This window comes from Falco rusticolus, chromosome 1 (assembly GCF_015220075.1).
Source record: "Falco rusticolus isolate bFalRus1 chromosome 1, bFalRus1.pri, whole genome shotgun sequence".
NCBI classification, from domain to species: Eukaryota; Metazoa; Chordata; class Aves; order Falconiformes; family Falconidae; genus Falco; species Falco rusticolus.
This window is the reverse complement of record NC_051187.1, coordinates 123,429,265-123,447,971: the sequence shown is the minus strand read 5'-3', so window position 1 is coordinate 123,447,971 and position 18,707 is coordinate 123,429,265. Positions and strand designations below refer to the sequence as shown.

The 18,707-nt window shown below is 40.3% G+C and overlaps 1 protein-coding gene across 6 annotated transcripts in view; it reads left to right on the top strand.

Annotated features, from left to right (window-relative positions):
• The window catches only part of TENM3 (teneurin transmembrane protein 3), a 323,322-nt gene that overhangs the window by 192,157 nt on the left and 112,458 nt on the right, over positions 1-18,707 (top strand). For all 6 annotated transcript variants that reach the window (XM_037399302.1, XM_037399311.1, XM_037399292.1 and 3 more), the window contains one exon: positions 13,952-14,190. In XM_037399302.1, coding sequence (XP_037255199.1) covers positions 13,952-14,190 — 239 coding nt within the window. The remainder of the gene's footprint in view (positions 1-13,951; positions 14,191-18,707) is intronic.

The following is an 18,707-nucleotide window of genomic DNA, read 5'->3' as shown; positions in this document are numbered from 1 at the left end:
TTTGTCATACTGACTTATGGTAAATAAAAAATGGTAAACCTTGACTGCCAAATCTTGTTTGCTTTCACTTAAGAAAGTAAGAGTGCAGTTGAGGTTGTGTTAATTCACTATGGCCTGATTCTACAAGCTGTTGCAAGCTATTTGCATGATTACACATTTGCCAGATCTGATCCTTAGTTTGTAATATATTTAGTACTCAGCAAATGTTTGTTTTAGAAATGACATATTAATACAGCATAAGGAATGACCAATCAAAAAATTACATACCTAATCTGTAATATTTTTAACAGCTAGTTTGAAACCAGAACTGCTGATAAATATATAAACTGAAAATAGAGAATTCCGTATAAATGAATGTTTCAATTTAATGTTTCAATGTTTAAATAAAATGTATATTTTAGAACTGTTCCATATCTACTTAACTTGGTCATTAAGATCTGTCTTAACATTTGAACTGTTTTGCGATTCTTATGTCAAATCAGTATATTTGGTTTCTATTCCACACACACAAAAAAAAAAAACCAACCAAAAAACCCTGACAAAGCAGTACCATTTCTAATGAGTTCCAGCCTCTTAGCCAGCACAGTTCACTAGGTTTTAGTGAGTAATTATTAAACATAAATTTACCTTTTTGTTTTGTTTATAGTATGATAAAAATCATACATGTCCAAATTCTGATTTGCTACTTGTAACTTTTAACAGTGTAAAAGGGGTAAGATAGTATTTGATTAAGTGAGATCTGCACCTGCCCATTTAATAACTAATCTGTAAAATATATTGACACTGTACATTGATATGCTTCATGTTCTGAAAACTCTTAAACTTTCACATAGCCACAAATTAAAATGAACAGCGGCAAGAGAATGGTGTATTAAATTCAATTAGTTAATAATTACTAGCAAACTCAAAGATACTGCAGATATTTACTGGAAGACCCTAATATATATGCTTTAGAGTAAAAATGTAAGCATGCTCTAGTAAAAAAGAACAAAACTAAATATTATTGTTCCCTGTAAACTAATTACCATACAGTACTGATTCAGATGCATAATTGCTGAAGGAGAGTTAATAGCACTATGCCTGGTTTGTGCTTTATATGTTTGTAATGGCACCACCAAATGCAAGTATTTTGGCAAATGAATGATGTTATATGAAATTCCTGTTAGTTGATACTAATTCAGGTAACAATATAATGAAATTTATCTTGTTTGTAATCCCTTCTTTTTTAAAATTATGCTAGCAGGAATCATCTCCTGGTGTGAAAGTTGTCCAGAGATAATAGCACATCCGTTCCAAAGCATAATAGATTTGAGACTACAACATACTATCAGCATGAAGATTCAGTTTATCAGCCTCACTAACATACTGTGTCACAGCTAGAATCATTATATATTTGTTTCTTTGTTTTCATGTCATGTGTGTGTTACATTATGATACACTATTTCTTAGTTCGTATGGCTTATGGAGAGAATATTAATCTAATGAATTTGACAATTTTAGTGTTAGTAATGGTAATAGAAGTAGACATTTTGCATAGAAATTCATGCAATGATTCATAGGCCTAGACCGAAAGAATAGTTGTTTATAGCTTCGAGAGATTTGTGTGCAGTGCATTAATTATAAGACAGCTGGAAATCCCAAAGTGTTTTAATGGTACGTATTGTTGGCTTTACATGGTACCACTATTCTTTTCTTTAGGATGTAAACACGTTGTTAGTATATGTGCTGACAAATCACCTTAATTTGAAGTAAAAAGTCTGGTTTTCTTTTACCTAACCTGACAGTCCTTTCCCCGAGTTATCTAGGTATCAAAATGTGCAAAAAAAAGTAAGATTCACTATCAGCAAATGACTGCATTTATATTTCTTATCGATAAAGATTCCTAGCATTTTCTATTTCTATAGAATCTCCTCATTTTCTGAAAATGTCATATTTTTACAGGGTTGAGGTTTGAAAACTTCCTGTTGTATTTAAGACTTCTTTGCAAGGAGGTTGGCTGAGGATTTTTGACATTTGTTGGGAAAAAGTTCAGGAGAGCTCTGTTTAAACAGGTCAGGTTGTTGTAAAAGCATAGTGAATTAAATTAAGAGTGGAAGAAGCCAGGAGTGCAGGGTGGAGAGGGGAAAACTGGAAATGGCTGGGCCCAGAAGGGTGAGAATGAGTGTGAAAACGGTAGATGGAGTAGTCCAGAAAGAGAAACTGAGAGTGGTTGTTAGGCATGGTAGGACTTAGCTAAAATGCTAGAGGACTATAGGCTGAATATCTAGGATGAAACCCAAGATTATTCCTTGTCCTTTACTGCTTGTGATTCCTTGTGAAATCCTTTTGAATAGCATGAATCTGATCACCTATAGGAATGACTCAAGGTGATGAGAAACCTTGGCTGCTGGCATTTGTTCTACTACTGGTAGAAGCCAGAAATAATCAAAACAAAGATTTTATATCTGATGGCTAATGCTGATAAGAAGTCTTTCAACACAGTCTCTGAAGTTTCTTCAAACTTGCTTGAAAAAATCACGGGTTAAACAGAAAAACACTTCAGTAAAAAAATGTCATCGATACCATGAAGTTAAGCACACAAATTTTACAGATCTTTTTTTCTATGTCTTTTCTATGGTTGCATGGCTGCAGTCAAGTCTGCAATCCCAGTAAGTGAGGCTCGAGTTGAACCAGAAAGGAATCTGAACAGATTCCAGGGATTCTTTCTGTCACATTCAAACAGGTGAGAAAATAATACCAAACACGATGGCAAAGCAGACCTTGATGACTCTCTAGTGCCAGCAGCCAGTGTCTCTGATAATGTTGGTTGCACAAAGAGAAGTCCAGCTCCAAAAAGGCGCATGTGTAAGTTACGTACCAATAAAGATAGAGCATCACCCTCTTCTGGGCACAAGGTGTAATCCCCTGCCATGCTGAATCCCTGAATGGTGGTCTCTCAAGTCTACAAATCTTGGCATGTTGCAAATGGGAGACTATGGAAGTGCACTAGACCAGTTTTCACCAAGGGACAGTAAAGACTGGAAAACAGGAATGACATTTGCATCATATGTGCATGCACGGTTGCCAAATTGGTGGTAGTGGTTGTAACTCAGAGGTTATGACAGCGCTGTCATTGTAGTTACGTGAATGTGGCTGTTTGAGTGACTGCTGGTAGCACTACTGAGTGGCAGGACAGAGTTCATCACAGGTTATCACAGACTCTGAATTGCAAGAGAACCACAGCTATGGACATCAAAAAGTGAGCTAAGGTTCACAGATCGATCCATTATGATGGCAACTTCATCCTGCTTGCAGCTTCAGGCAGAATCAGATCCTATCAGTCACTGACAGAATAATACTTCACTACTTTAACTTCCTTCGGCTTTTATCTCCTTTTAAAATGTCCGGCAGCTCAGTCAGGGCTTTCAGCTGCAGATGAGATTTCAACCTTTGTTCCAACTTCTGAATTAATCTTTGGGTAAATAATGCAGCTCTGAGGCTCTCCTAAACCACATTTGGGTTTTGAAATTGTCTCTATGTGCTGTTTGAGACATTTAGAGCAGTTGTTCTCTTCCAGCTTTATGAAGACAGCAAGGGCAGTAAAAGAGATGGGAGGAGTACTTGTGCCCTACCTTTCTTCTTTGATTTTCTCCCTGGAAAGCTTAATTTACTCAATACACAAGGCAGGAACTGGCCAAGATTAGAATACCTCATCTCAGAGACAACTTGCTCTCTTTCTCTCTCTGTCTTGGTAGGGATATGGTTTCAGAAGGGCAGGGAACAAGATAAGGAATTGTAATATAAAGGCTTACTGCCCACATGAACATTTCCAGTCCTCACTGGAAAATTCAGATGCTTTCCTCTACTCTCTCTTCCTTTGGAGAGAGGAGAACTGGAATAGCATGAACACTGTCAGTATCACAAAGTGCACTAAGGGGCTGTTAGGTTCACTTCATCTGCTGTCTCCTTGGGAAATGAATATCACTAACAATATCGAGAGCCAAGGCACTTCCTGTAGCCTAGGTGGAAGTCTGTGTAAGTACTAGTCCTCTGAGAGACCCAGAAGAAGCCTGTAAGAACAGCCACTGTCCTCTGGAAAATAGGTAATGGGACAATCCTGCAGCGAAGATGAGTAACTAAAACGGTGGCAAGTTTCTTCACTTGCTAGCCCAGCACCGTGAGTCAGTCTTTGCGTCAGACTTTCCTGCTCACGTCTGCAAAGTGTAGCCTCGTGGCGTTTGTTTTCCTTGCTCGTCTTCACAGAGTTGTAGCGTAGCAGAGGAGTGTGAAAGAGCAGGCTTGGCAGAGCCATCTGATTATACTGGTTCTTATGATCCTAGATAGGCATTTGCGTATCACAGAAGTGAGCTCCCCCTTCTCCCGGGGAGAGAGCTAGCAGCCTGAATCTGAATTTGGAGGAACAAACAGTAGGATATTTACAGGTGCATGCAGTAGCACTATATTCTTTCTTACACCACCAAGAAGGTAGGTACAATGCAGATTTACTCTTGCACACCTACAGGGAGGAAGTTTGGAGCTTTTGTCAGTATCCAGTCCTTCAAGTCACCGTGTCCTGGTGGCTTTCACAGCAGGTTGGGATACTGGTGAGTCTGAATTGCTGTTTGAAGCTGCAGGTTGCCATGCCTGACTTCTCCAGTCTTTCTCCAACAGCAGCCAGCAGTGGAGGAGTAACCTGCTGGGGCAGATGTGAAAGAACACACAAGCAGTGAGGAAGGCACTTGCAGCCCTAATAGGACTTCTTTTCTCTCTTGGCTCTCAGTCTTCCGTTTGTGGAGAAAGCGGGTCCTCAGTGTAAACCCACCCAAATTCAAGCAAGTGTTACCATATGTGAAGTGGTTTTCTGAAACATTTGAATAAGCTGTTAGAAGAGGCTTATCTCCAGTTCCCACAGATGTTTCCTCTGGTTTTGCATATAGGTAATAGCTCTCTTCTCTTTCTTTCCCCCAAACTTTGATCATCATTTGATCTGTTGTGATCTTGGAGCTTTTTCCTGGATTATGGTAGTATTAATATTGGCTCTGAGGAAGTGGAAATTCACTTTTGTCTCTTCCTAAGCAATTTTTTGATTGCAGTTCTGCACAAAAAATAAGCTGAGACAAATTCACAGCATAATACAGTTTCTGTGCTGACTTGGATTTATGTTAAATGCAGCCATGTGGTTCTGGGGAAGTCAGTCATAAGCCTGTGCTAAGGGCAAACACCACCAGCTACAAGGTTTCATCTCAGGAAGAATGTTAACAGAAGATGAAGACAGGCGTAAATGCTCACAGAGAAACAAAAATCCAATTCCTTCTGGAGCCCACTGGGAAAGCCGATCTCATGCATCAGTGAACTAGAGTTCATATGAGACCTAGCCAGTAATTTCTGTTATCTTTTACATCTTCCCTATAATGTCAGTCGGCAAGATTAATCTTCTCTTTCAATCTGCTTCCTCGACTCAATGCAAGGAATCAGATTTATTGATGTGATCTATCCATTAGTGAACCAGGCAGAGCTCTCTAATGTCAGGTGGCAGGTGAGGGTCATGGTCCCACTCAGTCCAGCATGAATAGGGTCTGTCAGCAGAGAGAGAGCACACCACTCCGTAGATGCAGTGCAATGGTTGATTGGGATCTCAGCCCCCTGTTTTTCCACAGTTAATGGTTTTCTTCTGATTCTGACAGTTAATGTATCTGGTAGGGGTTTTGTACACAAACCCAAAAGCATGATAACCCATTCCCAGGAGGGAAAAATTCAGCTGGTTTGCATTAAGGAAAGTCGAGGAGAGAGAGAAATAAAAAAACTTAAACGAGGGAATTTGGAGCAAACTAAAATAGTTGTAGCTAGAGATATCCATCCCCTCTTGAAGTTAACTTTTTTAAGATTAATTGATTTCTTTGTCTGGAAATGGCAAAGAAAATGCTAGATCTTCACACAGAGATAGGCACACACTGTCTCTGCATATGTCAGTAACAACATATGTGAGGTAGAGAATGAAAACTCCCAAACCTCAGAAGTCTATTCTGACTTTCCTCTGGCCCTTTGAACCATCAGAAAAATAAAAAGATAAAGCTGCAGCTCTCATGATGCTGCCAAACTGTTGTAGAAGGTGCCATTGCACTTTTGAAAAGCAGAATTACTGGCTGCTGACGGCTCCAGATAGGTGCATTATGAATTGGGACCATTTTTGGACAAAGTCCGGTATTTTATTTTTACTTTAGTTGAGCAGTCATCACAGCTGTATTCATTACAAAACAGAGTAATTACAGGGTTTATTCCCAGAAATTCAGTAATACCATTATATTAAACATCAAAACCAAGTCATTAGGAGTACTGTCATATTCTGAGCAGAGAAGTCATGTCTCCTGAAGTATTGGTCCCGAGTGGTAAATATGTCACCAAAACATAAATTCACTAAAATTTACATTTCTCTCAATTTGTATTCACTCAAATTGGATTCGATGGATGTTTTTGCTGCCTCTTGAGGCTTAGGAGAATATGATTGATGTGTTCCTAATTCCGGATGTCTGAGGTGTACGTATTACCACGTTGTGCCTTGGAAGATCTTAGCAGAATGGGTAAGACCATTTACCTGGGCTTGTTTACAAATGTCTTTATTCATATAATGTCCGCAGATGCAAAACTCCTTAGAGGCAAATAGGTAATCTTTAATAGAGGTAGATACTGGCAGATTTGAATTGGGTCTGGGGGAAAGATTAACCTATACTCCACAACATAAAAATCGGTGTGCTCATTTCATAAAGTATTTAACCTGTGGTTACGGAGGACAGAATAGTATTGCCTTGGCAGGAAGCGTCAAGTAAAGTATGATCTTTTGATCCAGCAGTGGTCCCCTGTGCTGGTAATTACTATTATGTCCAGGGTTTTTCCTCAAGTTGCAAGAAGAACAGGTGAGTCAAATATAACAGATTAGTGGATTTGTTACTTACATTAAAGAAATATTTAGATACTTACAGATATACTTAAATATTTGGGGGTCTTCTGGTACCTAACAGTAAAAGAAACATACAAAAAATGTTAGGGATATTTTTCCTTTCCTCCTCCACCTGTCCTGAAGTCACTTTCTGTTCTGTCATCTTCTAAATGTCAGTTTTCTTACCTGTTGTTTCAGTGCAGAATGTATCTCAAAACAGCTGTCCTCAACTACACAGTTGCCTTTGCCTAACCCATAAAGCGGCTAAATTTTGCTTTTTTTCATTTAGGCAATTACTTTTTAATGGTTTTATAGGTTTTACCCTAAAAATAAAGGGAATCAAACGTATTATACAAATTTTGTCTTTCTGTACTGTGGGGCAAACAGTACATAGTCATTTTACAAGAACAAGGGAACAGTCGGTTGAAATACAGAGAAGAAAATACATTTTGACTCAATGGATGCTTAGCCTACAGAAAAAACCACCACAAGACATCAGTGAGAACGTGAGTTTTGGACTATTTAGAGAAAGTGAGCTGTTAGTGAATAAGTAGAGGGGAAGGCATTCATCCCTTCCCTTGGCACTGGCCACTTTCGGACAGGGTATTGGTCCTGGTGATCTGCAGCAATTCCTGTTTCTGCTCATCTGGTTACAGTTACAGGTTTAACACACGTAACTGTTCTCTGTCGAATAAGATTATCCTCCTTCTCCACAGTTTTTTAGAATATTTAACTTGCTCATTGTACTGTGTATGCTTGCGGGAACCCTACCCCTTATACTGATTTTTTTAGACAGAGACCTCCTTCAAAAGTCCAGGTCAGAGATAATTTCTAGCAGTGAATGCCTTTTGTAGTGCAGTCTTCTGAGTGTTCTAGCTGTTCTTCCTTAGTGGTCTTGTGATAGTGGTCTGTAATGATCTGAAGAGACAGATATCATTAACGCCGTCATGGAAATGACCAAACAGACTGTATTTAGGACAGCATAGGAGACAGTACTGCAAGAAAACCTGTACTGCAATAGCACTATGACATTTGTCACAGTGAAATCTCTCTATTCAGAAACATGACCAAACTAATAGATTTATTCTGCCCCAGATTCTTCAGGTGCTGGTAAGTATACAACAATACACAAGGTTCAAAGAGTTGGGAAGGAGGGAGGGATTTCGATTTTTTTAAGCACATATATTCAAAAAGCAGTTTTGTTCTGGATCAGTGGTATTATAGCTGTTAAGGTGAGGAGCGTTTGGTTGTTGTATATGCGTAAGGCCTAGCAATACTGATCTTCATTCTGTGGCAGCAGGCATCATCTAAATAATATCGCACAAAATAACAACAGCTGCCTTTAAATCTCTCTGGCCAGGTGATAAAATATGATGCATATCCTGACGTAATTAAGAGAGTTCAATAGAATTTGGCTGGGCCTTATTCACAATTCCATATTTAGTACAAATTCTGTAAAAGTCCTGTGTGACTTTTAATACGTTGTGACGTGTTTACCATGGGCTTCAGCACTCTTTTGATGTGGTTGTGCTGTATGAAACGCTTTGAAACAGAACTGTGGCCAAGAAAGTTGTTGGAAATTATATAGGCTTTTTCACATGTCTTCCAAGTATATTGAAAGCATTCTTATATGATGCCCAGAACCAGAGAAATCATAGCTACAGATCACAGTGAATATTTTGCAAGGTGAAGCAATTTCAGCATAAGCAAAAAAAAAATAAAAAATAGAAGTCATATGTCTAATGTAAAAATTATATTAGGAATATTAAAATTATGCAGTAAATCTATATAAATTGAGACCAATCTATTTAAAAGTAATGTGGAATACTTGTTTTTTCTTGGTGATAGTTTATTTGTATAAAATTGATGCTTCTGGCAGCCTGGAGTTTAGAGCCTTCCAGATGCATTCATTGATGCATAGTAACCCTTTTCTTCTAACTGTGGTCAAAAGTTTTTGTCACAGATCCTTTCATAAAGGAAATTATTCTAAGTCATATTTCTGTTGCTGGACACCTGGCTATCTTATGTCAGAAGTATTTGGGCTTATGGTTTGAGCCTTACTGTCCTTATATGTTTTGATAATCTATCTCCGTTTCTCTAAAGACAACAGATTTCAGTTAACTTGAATCATTCTGCCCAACTCATGGATTTTTTATCACTTTTTTCCTGTCCCGCTTTCCCGTTTACTGAATTTAGTAGTGGGTACTTCAATTTAATTTTCCATAGAAGTGGCAGCACAGAGAAAACCTTACTTGATGTGAATCCTTCCCCCTAACTTGAGGAGGAAGAAAACCGCCTGCATGTCAGCACGTGCACACCAGCGCTTGGTGCTCAGAGAGTACAGAGTTAAATTAAAAGCATTATTTTACTTTCAATCATATGCTTCTGTTTTCTGACCTAATGTCTTTGAGGTTTTTGATGCTTTATTTCTGTCTTTTAAGGATGAAAGCCTAAGTAAAATGCCTACAATTTGTGAAATAAGGAGACTTCACAACTGTCTTTGCATCCAAGGATTAGTTTGTGACATAACTTTGTGTTTAGCTCCCAGTCTATAGTTTAGATTTGTTACGTGCTAAATTCTTCCCCCCTAAAATGTTAAGATTAGCTGCATTTTATAATAGAAACATATATTGAATGAGCAGACAAATATATACTGAATAAACATAAAAGTAGAAAATTATTTGGTTTGAAAAGTGAATGAAGTTATTTAATAAAAATAGTGCTAGCTTGCCTTATAACATATTAGCATGATTCACTGGATTTTTGTACTCTGAAGCTTAATAAAATATTTGAAGTGCTGCTTACACGAAGATTTAGTAAGTGCTGGTTAGATGATCAATTTTGAATGGAAGATACGCTATTGCAGATGCTATAAGCTCCCTATGAGATGAAACATAGCGTAATTGCCAGTAAGTCAGTGCCTGGTCAAGTAGTGCAAACATTTTAGGCTTTAAAAATTAGCCATTTAAGTTCCATGGTTTGAAAAGACAAGGTAGATGGAGATAGATATATATAATTAAAATCATTTGTGGATGGATTATATTTCAAGAGCATAAGAATTTCAGTATATCTGGAAGCAGCCAGGGTTTGGTGTCAGGTACCATATCCTTCTGAGTGTCTCATGGGAACACTTTGGCATAGCTCAGTGATACAGACAAGATGTGCAAGTCTGATAGTCTTACATTTTAAATACTTATCACTCAAAGTTAATGTAGCAGGAGAGTCACTGACAACTTTGTTACTAACTCCACTCATTAGAAATAGAGATCCCAGAAATTTTCTTAAACCACAGGCTGGGTTTTCTGTAATTTTTTTTTATCTTGGTGTTCTCCAGCTAGCCAGTACTCTGGCGTTGTATTCATGGAGTCAAAGCAAAGGAAGAAAAGCTTGAGGTGAGCAGTCATGCTTTGTGCTGCCTGGGACTACACACTGCTGAATTCCCACAGCGTTCTCCTGGAGAAACTGGCTGCTCATGGCCTGGACAGGTGAACTCTACACTGGGTAAAAAGCTGGCTGGACGGCCGGGCCCAGTGACTGGTAGTAACTGGAGTTACATGCAGCTGGTGGCCGGTCACAAGTGGTGTCCCCCAGGGCTCCGTATTGGGCCCACTCCTGTTTAAGATCGTTATCGATGATCTGGATGAGGGGATCGAGTGCACCCTCAGTAAGGTCGCAGCCAACACCAAGCTGGGGGGGAGCGTTGATCTCTTGAGGATATAAAAGCTCTGCAGAGGGATCTGGACAGGCTGGACCGATGGGCCGAGGCCACTTGTATGAGGTTGAACACGGGTCAGTGCCGGGTCCTGCCCGTGGGTGACACCAGCCCCCCGCAGCGCTACAGGCTGGGGCAGAGCGGCTGGGAAGGGCCTGGGGGAAAGGGCCTGGGGCGCTGGTCAGCAGCCGGCTGGGCATGAGCCAGCAGTGTGCCCAGGTGGCCAACAGCATCCTGGCAGAAATAGTGTGGCCAGCAGGACTAGGGAAGTGATTGTCCCCCTGGACTCGGTACTGGCGAGGCCCCATGTTGAATCCTGTGGTCGGTTTTGGGCCCCTCCCTACCAGGAGGACATTGAGGTGCTGGAGCAAGTCCAAAGACGGACACCGAAGCTGGTGAGGGGTCTAGAGGACAAGTTGTATGAGGAGCGCCTGAGGGAACTGGGGTTGTTGAGCCTGGAGAGAAGGGGCTCAGGGGAGACCTCATCACTCCCTGCAGCAAGGAGGTTGTAGCGAGGTGGGTGCTGGTCTCTGCTCCCAAGTAACAAGCGATAGGACAAGAGGAAATGGCCTCAGGCTGTGCGGGGGAGGTTTAGCTTGGCTATTAGGGAGGAAATTCTTCACCGAAAGGGCTGTCTAGCATTGGAACAGGCTGCCCGGGGAAGTGGTGGAGTCCCCGTCCCTGGAGGTATTTAAAAGGTGTGTCGATGTGGTGGTTAGGGACATGGTTTAGTGGTGGACTTGACAGTGTTAGGTTAACAGTTGGACTTGATGATCTTAAATATCTTTTCCAACCTAAATGATTCTGTGTTTCGCATATGAAAGTTACAATTTCCTTTCATTGCCTAGATGCCTGAGGTGAACTGCTAGAGCTGTGACAGTTCACACCACCACGGATATGCAGCCATCTCCTGAGTTTATCTATGGGATTAGCTCCTCAAAGGCTTTGAGAATGTGGATTACATTCTCTAGTAGGCTGTGCTGTACTAAAGCCAATGTCTCAGCTCTCACTTTCTCAGAGAAAAAAAAAAAGGGGGGAGAAAGATCAGAGGCTGACAGTTTCATTGTATTATTTTGTTAAAGCTTGACGTATATGGAGTTCCATTCAAGTTTCCATTTTTAGTCTGTTGGGCTTTTACAGCAAGAGCAGGAGGATGTGAAAATTGTAGGTCGGTCAGGCAGCTTCTTACTTTTAACATGGAAGCTGATGTTTGAGAGGAGTATTATAATATCTATTGTATGGCTTTCCTTCAATCCCCCAAAACTACACGTTGCACATAGAGGAAAACAGCTGTCTTTGTGTTTGGCATTTTCTTGAGATTTGTGTAGAGATTGTTTGTGGGATACTCTGTGATTCTGTGATACCTGGAGGACATAGCATTTACCATACGTAACCAGAAATGGAAGAGCAGTAAAGGTCGAGTGGATAAGACACTTTACCAGGACTTAATGAATCTACATGCTTCTGTGAGTCTGTAAAATCAAAGTAATGGTTTTGTAAGGTGTAAAACATCTTTTATATAGGACTAGTTATTATTTTGGTGTTTGCTACATGGGAAATGGCACAGCTTTTAATGAAATACCTTCTTAGAGAGGATTTAAACCACCAGGGCTTTGTCTTTTGAAATTGTTGGTAATCCTCTGAGCTCAGAAGCTAAGAAAAATTGGGATGTGCTGTTGTGCAGCAGTAGATCTAGCACATACCCTTCCGTTGTTACTGCCAGCAAGTTGAATATTGTTCAGAATGAAGTAACCTGTGTAGCATGTTTCATGGGACCATGTTTGTAATGCAAATATTTTCAAGGAGAGGGCTTATGCCAAGATGTTCTAGTTCATCTGTTAACCTCCCATAGCAAAATCACCTGCAAATAACAAACCTTGTTTATCAACTGCTGGTATTTTTCTCAGACTGCAGTGGGGCAACTTCATTTCTAGTGTCTCTACAGTGCATTTCTGACAAAGCTGCTATACCTGTGTAGGTTGGTCCATTACTATGCAAGGATCCAAGCGTGGATCCTGAAGGATGAAAGTCCCATCGGCCAAGAAGGAGTCCACAGTGCCACATGGTATAACTGGAGGGCTTTCTTCTCCACAGCTAGCTCATTTGGGGCTAGATCCTCTGACCCATACTGTGTAGGTGACCTGCAGTAGGCAAACACAGTGTAAGCATGCACTCAGCTTCAGGAGGACCTGGGTATCAGCAATTCATGAGTGTCTCTTACCTATTAAAAAATGCAAACACCTCTCTAGTTCTGTTCAGCTGTTAGTGTGCTTGGGAAGTTCAAAATTCTCCACAGTGTGCTTTCTTACCATTTTTAGCTATAATGTATTCATTTTGCAAAATCTAATTAGGTAAGGCCAAGCCTTACACTACAGATTTGCCAACATAGCAAATTGGTGGAAAAAACCCTGCTGCAAAGAACTTTGTTTGGCTGAGGTTTTATTGTTTGTGGAGTTGTATACGTGCGTCAGGAGAAAAACTCCAGGTAGTATCTGCTATGCTTAGAGGCTCTTCCAAAATAATTACACCTGCATGAACTAAAATTAAAGGGTTCTACTGCATGTAGGCTCAGGGAGTAATACTTCTTTTAGAAATTTAAATTGGAAAAAAAATTAAGTTTACTGGTAACTCACAGAGTGTGTCTTAACTTCGGCTTTGCTTTTCATTTCTCTTGCTGGCAGTGGTCCTTTTAAGCACTTACTAAATACATTTCTTTGGAGTCCTTCCTGGGCTGTGACTAGCTGCTGTATCCATAGTACGGTCTTGTTATGGTAAGATTACATGCAAGGAGATATGGCTTAGAGAACTGAGTATTTAGGACACAAAAAAAATAATCTGTTAACTGACTAATTCTGGCAAAGTTGCCAAAAGTTTGTATCTGAGAGATTGCTGTTTTCTTTGTACTTAACCCAGGAGGGCTGTGATAAGTAGTGTGGGCTATAGTCAGATTGCTTATTATTGACTTTTTAATGGAGTTCCCTGTAGTCTGTAGCAAAAGCCAAGAAAAATAAACAGCAGCAGAAAGCCTGTCCCAACTTGTTGGATAAACTATGAGAGACCTCCTCCCTAACGTACTGTGTTTTGGGTAGTTTTGTTTCCTGTCTGGAAACCAGTGTATTACTACGTTTGGGGGGGTTCAGTCTTTTCTTAAAGGGAAAGTGTCTTTTATGTCTGAGTGTTACAACAAGTATTGATTCCGTGACCCTTTGTCGATTGGATGTTGTTAGCTATTTGAAAAATAAGCAACGTTAAACAAAAGAGGTATGACTGCCTGTGCTCCAGCTTTATTTACTTTCATACTTTACCATACACTCTTTCTTCCACAGGCATTTCCTATTCAAAACAGGAACGGGGACCACACCGCTGTTCAGTACTGCAACGCCAGGGTACACAATGGCATCCGGCTCTGTTTATTCCCCTCCTACTCGGCCACTACCTAGGAACACTCTATCCAGAAGTGCTTTTAAATTCAAGAAGTCTTCGAAGTACTGTAGCTGGAAATGCACTGCGCTCTGTGCTGTAGGGGTCTCAGTGCTGCTGGCAATACTGCTGTCCTACTTTATAGGTGAGTCCCATTTTTTGTAATTGTCACCGTGAACAGGGATGTCTGATGGATTGTATATGGACTGTGACACACTGACTTTTAACTAGCCAACTTTTTGGTAACAGGAAAAACCACAACAGTTATTTAAAGAGAAGTCCCAATTGTTTTGAGGAAATAGAAAGTTTGAGTATTTTGCAAGCATTCTACAGCATGATGGTGGGTGAATTAATTAATTCAAAGCAGTATTTGAACTGCAATTAAGCTATGTGGTGTCTAGTTCTTATAAAAGTATGTGCAAAATATAGGCTTTAAAAATTTTGTAACGTGACTATAACTTGCAGCTTATCCATGGAACTCTTTTCCTCTCATTTTGCATGAAATACAACTAATGCAGCATTTAGGAATGTGAACTATCACTTATTTCATCATTACATACACATATGTTTGTGTACAGAGGTAGAGCAGAAGTCTAATACATGCTTTTGATTGCAAGATAGGGAAAACAATTGTCCAAAAGGACAGAGACTTCTTCCTGTCCTGCGGGTTGTTTATTTCTAATTATGCTCTCTTTTCTTTATTTGTTTGTTAAATTCCATTTCCCAATTTTTATTTTAGAGGATTTCCTTTATTTCTTCATCTCTGTAATTATTTAATGTCGTAACTGTTCGCTATGTATATTCTATAATTTGAGGTTTAGGCTGTTAACTGGGGGCAGTGCTTATCTGTAAGAAAAATAACATTGACTTTAATGAGGGAACAGAACAGGCTGGTTTTGTGCTAGTAATTTCTTCTGTGGCTTTGTCCAGATTACAAATTTTTTCACCTCTGAGTCCATAAATGATCTTCAAAGACTTTCTTTTAACTGATTAGTTAATTAGAAGTTTAAGTCACCACAGTTAGGGAAATACAAATGTAAGGGTCTGGGTTTTGGTATTGGTTGCACTTAGATACAGAGTCTTAAGAAGTCAAGGAAAGAAAATAGAAAGAGGACAGTCAATCTCTCCTTTCCTCCCTCTTTTTGAAATCAGTGCAAATTAGTAATAAAGCCTAGAAGACCTTATGATCCTTAAATCTTCATTGCCTTTGTTGAAACGGACTTGCTTCGTTTCAATCCGAGGCGCACCATAAGCTATATAAAGCCTTTGAAGTAGTTCTTCCTGAGCTGAAGCTCCTGTGAACAATGCAAGAAACCGGGTTGCTGAGTAGCTGGAGAAATTCTGCTTTGCCCCAGCAAAACCGAGCCCCCTGAGCACCTTTTCCACTTCAGCTGCCAGCCCCGAAGAGCAAAAGGCACGTATGCGAACACAGGGCTTGCCGCTGCCGTCCAGCCCCTTGCAGTCACTGGCTCTGTACTAAAGTTCTGTGAACATGCGCACCTATAAAGGTGTGGTTTAGAGTTAAGCTTTGACAACACTACATCTTTTTTAAAAAAAGTGGAGTGGAAATAATCCCATCTATAAAGCATATTAATTGCACTCGGTCTCCATAATATTGCCTTATAACTCATCAGAAGCAAACATCTGCTACTAAATAAATACATAAATACAAAAGAAGAATTCAGTGTGAAGTATCACTGTCAAGAACCGGGAAAAGCAGCCAGACGGTAAAATATTGAAGACCTGATTCTGAGCTGAGCTCTACACTTTGCTAGCCCCAAAGAGTGAGATTATTTATGAATCTGAGGGGCACAGGAAGATGGCTGTACCGGATTATTTCTCCCACAGGCACATTAAGAAATGTAAGCATGTCTAATGCGCCTCTGTTCCTGTATTTGGGAAAAAGAGACGAGCTTTCCAGTGAGTGAGAGCTTTCAGCTCCACACATCATTTATTCACATAACCTGTAAAAAAACCCCGAATATAGCTGTACAACATTTCATTTCATGGGCGCATGCCAGCTCACATCCTTGCTGAAATAATGCACAAGGGCCTGCCTCTGCCCATAGTCAATAGGGAGCTCTTTGCCTACTGGTGATATTACACACAGTTCAGCTAACTCAGCAATCTAAATGTAAAATCCAGCACTCAGGGACACTCTCTAGAGAACTTAAGGTCCATAAAACCATGAATGGATTACACTCATTCATATATGTGGTTTTGCCATCTCCACAGATGTAGTATCAGAATTACTCTCCATTTAATAGGCTGTCCAAGTATAAATCGGTGGAAATCATTAATGTAAGATGGAAACGGTCCTTCACCTTGGTTAACTGTTTCATAACATAGGTGTGAAAAGGGAAATGACTGAGTAAGAAATGGGTCATAATATAAAAAGTTGGGAAGGACTGTGGTATTGTGGGACCTCTAGCATCTTGTGACATGGCTCTAATACAGTGGTCTGGCTTGTCTGCTGAGGTTTACAGCATCTGAGGTGGCATGTCACGTTCATAAAGGCAGTTTGAGACATGTTTTGAACTTCATAGAGAGACATTGCCACAAGCGTGGAAGTGCTACAGCCCTTGCTGCAAAATATGCCAGTATACATTGATAAGGAGCATAGTGTGGCTGATGTCCGCTGTGTGACTGTGGCGGCTGCGGACTGAAGAACTAGTAAGACTGCTTACCCAGTGAGCGGTGGTGTAACCAGCTCTTGTCAGAAAAGCAGAGAGATGAATGTGTCGTGCCCAGGCCTATTTTAGTTGCAGTGGATATGGGGTAGAGACAGTGACTTCGGATCCCACTGCCTCTTCTCAGGCGACATAAGGCAGAAGAGACAGTTTGCTAGACTCCATGTCTGCCTTTGCAGAACTACTCAGCCAATTACTGCTCTGTCAATTAGCCTAACCAGGGGAAGGAGCTACATCAAGAGTCTGGTCTGTCTTGCACTTCTTCCATCACTGACAGGAAAGACTCCTACATTTACAGAGTCTTCAAAGAGGAGGTGAGAGCAGAGGGTGTAAGCATGGGCAGAAAGCAAACACTGTATTGGGGCAGAAAGCAAACACTGTATTGTAAGGCCACTTAATGCAGTCTTGGGTTTCAGAAGGAATTGAAAATGTTATTTCAGCCTAAAGGAAAGTGCGTCTCACTTCCAGCCTCCCCACATATTCTTGCTTTTCTAGTCCTCGTGGTCTCTCTCAGCCATTTTGCAACGTACAAAATGTTTAAGTTCACCATTCCTGCCAATGAGACCTGCTAATTTTTAGAGGAAAATAGGAGCTGGGAAAATACTGATCCTTTGTCTAGAAGCTTCATCTGCAATTAAATGGTTGAGAAACAAGGAGTTAAGCAACAGGAACATGCAAGTGCTGAACCGAAAGATAGTACAGCAACATACAGGAAAGTGGAGATCTCATCTAGAGTAAAGGATTCAAAGAAGAGCTCCCTGAAATAGTGGGTTAGAAAGATGGGGAATAAAGAATATAAACTGCCTCGTTTTGGGATCAGGAGTACGCTGGAATTTCTTCAAGCTGCTCATTTGCTTAACTGCTATCCATAATCAGATTTTCAACCAAGGAAGAAAATGGCCATTTTTTTTTTTTCCAGCGTGAAAATTTTAGAATCTTTTTCCCTGTTTGGAAGACTAGGAAGAGCAGTATTAAATTTAAGCCATGAAAGAGTAAGAAACGTGCAGTTGCCTTAGTTTGACCTCTTTCTAAATACACATTAATAGTTTTACCCAAACTTGGTACAGGAAGCCTGTGTGAGAGCCAGAAATGGAGTCCAGCTTTACAGTGTTCAAGACAAAACAAAACTGTCCTCCTCTCCCCATGGCTTACTGCCTCATTCACCATCCGTCATTTGCAACGAATGAATGAAAGTTCTGTAGAACAACTAGGTCAAACATGGGCATCAAATCAACGTTTCATATGTCACCTCCATTCTTCAGTTCTGCCATTTGGGATCTGCTCTGTCCACTCTTGGTTTTATTAAGGGAGGGTCAGTTGTTCTTGGGTGTGGTTTTCTTCTAACAGAAAAAATCCACTGTGCAGTTTTAGAGTACTACGTCAGTCAGGAGTTGTTTCCAATATGGTGTTGTGTAGCACAGACTCTGACCAGCTATGTTAACAGACTGATAGGTACTATACCAATTATTTCTTCTTTAGTGTGGATTCAACAACTGGACGAAATTAATGAAAATCTGGGGACATCAGGCCCCTCTCTCGTCCCCAAGAATTGCTCTGGCAACTGATTCTCCATTGCCAATGGCACTATCTTGACATGGTCTAAGTCAATACAAGAAGTGAGTGAGTGCCGTTTTCACTGTGCATGCAACCAGGGGCGAGCAGTTTTCCTCAGTCAGTGTTAGAATTACACAGTACCAGAATCATTCAATTACGCTTGAAGAGTTTTACACTGAAAGATTGCATGCATCCGTCATGAATGTTGTCTTATGTCTACTAAATAGGTTTCTGTGAACATAAAACAGTCTTCAAATACACAGGGAGACCTGACCTATTTAGTCAGGCCTCTGCTGTCCTGACTTCTTCACAACAATCTGTTGTACTTTCAAGTCTGTTGAGCATTTCACCCTCTGTGTACCTTGGAATTGATCATTTTATTAACCTTAGCTCTGCAGCCAATGGTCAGGACAAGAAT